The sequence below is a fragment of the Cyprinodon variegatus genome, unplaced genomic scaffold, assembly GCF_000732505.1.
Source record: "Cyprinodon variegatus isolate N-32 unplaced genomic scaffold, C_variegatus-1.0 Scaffold1007, whole genome shotgun sequence".
Classification (NCBI taxonomy): Eukaryota; Metazoa; Chordata; class Actinopteri; order Cyprinodontiformes; family Cyprinodontidae; genus Cyprinodon; species Cyprinodon variegatus.
Genome location: NW_015151460.1, coordinates 66,165 through 67,687, shown reverse-complemented (window position 1 = coordinate 67,687; position 1,523 = coordinate 66,165). Strand labels below are relative to the sequence as shown.

At 40.3% G+C, this 1,523-nt stretch overlaps 1 protein-coding gene across 3 annotated transcripts in view; it reads right to left on the bottom strand.

The window, feature by feature from the left end:
• The window catches only part of cped1 (cadherin-like and PC-esterase domain containing 1), a 31,512-nt gene that overhangs the window by 23,659 nt on the left and 6,330 nt on the right, over positions 1-1,523 (bottom strand). For all 3 annotated transcript variants that reach the window (XM_015399407.1, XM_015399405.1, XM_015399406.1), the window contains exon 2: positions 670-838. In XM_015399407.1, the coding sequence (XP_015254893.1) occupies positions 670-838 (169 nt within the window). The remainder of the gene's footprint in view (positions 1-669; positions 839-1,523) is intronic.

The window sequence follows — 1,523 nt, the reverse complement described above, 5'->3', positions numbered from 1 at the left end:
GCGACATATGAATCAAGATGCTATGACCGAAAAAATTTGATTGACAGATGACCTTTTAATATATGATTTGCCGAATTTAAGGTGTTCAGGCTGACGTATAAATAACTGGCCGGCATAAGATAATGAAAAATAAACACATGTTAAGACAGCAGTTTTCGCAACACAGAAATTTTCTAAATTTTGGGACAATATGGTTTGATAAAGAGTACATTTATATACATGTTTAAGCCAGAATGATTTGACATTTAAATATGATTTCCCTACGACTTTAAAAACTTTAATTGGTTGGAATATTCTTCTAAATGTGCTGGTTTTTGCTTTGCTTGTTAGGCTTTTGGCACACGTCTCAGATACGATGCATTAGTGAATGATGGAGTCGTTTAAAAAATATGTGTAGAAAACAGTGAAATGAACCTTGTGTGGCCAGACAGCTCTCTGGGTGCTCAGCACCCTAAACCTCGGATCCTGGAGGAGCCACTACAGAATTAGACGAACTGAACTCCAGGAACAGATCTGAGCTCAGAGTGTTTTCAGTGCAGAACCAACGACTGCAGGTCTACATGTTAGCATAAACATGCAGCATAAACCTGCTTGATTGTTTCCAACTGTGGACAGGAAGTCTCCACCCAGGTCACATGACAGGAAACGCTGCGGGTTGTGTGTGTTTACCCTGCTGCGCCCTCAGGAAGCTGCTGGTCTCTGCAAACCGGGACACATGGACTTCATATCCCAACTCCTGTAAGACCCACTGGTGCAGAACCACCTCTGTATCAGAGAGCTGATGTCGACCCGTCAGAACCACAGCCTGGTGCCGGCGTCTCTGAGAGTGGAACCAGGCCTGAGGAGACATGTACCGGGATCAGCTCAGAAAGAAAATCCAACTTCATGATTCTCTGGAGTCAGATTTGAACTGATGTTCTGCTGATCCACTTCATCTTCTCCAGCAGCAGTAAAATCTTTTATAAAAACAGCCATTTATCTTTCACTGAGTCCCTTTGGATGCCGCAGGTCTTTTAATGTCATCGTTTTGGCCCAAATCTGCACCAGTTTTATTTATTGGATAAAATCTGCATTTACTCTCCAAGATCAAAGACATTTGTTATTTACTTCTCAGAAGAGAGGAGAAAAAAAACTGTTTTATGATTTATAAAAACTTCTAGGTTCTTTCTGTCGAACTCCAGGATATTTATGAACATTTTTCTTTAGGAGAACTCAGAGGATACTTTAGGATAATTAAATAAATACTTTAGGAGAACTCAGAGGATCCTTTAGAATATTTCAGTAAATACTTTAGGAAAAATCTGTGGATACTTTAAGAGAAGTCACTGGACACTTAAGGACAGTTCAGTAAATACTTTAGGAGAACTCAGTTGATACTTTAGGAGAACTCTCTGGGAGCTTTAGGAGAACTCTCTGGGTACTTTAGGAGAACTCAGTTGATACTTTAGGAGAACTCTCTGGGAGCTTTAGGAGAACTCTCTGGGTACTTTAGGAGAACTCAGTTGATACTTTAGGAGAACTCT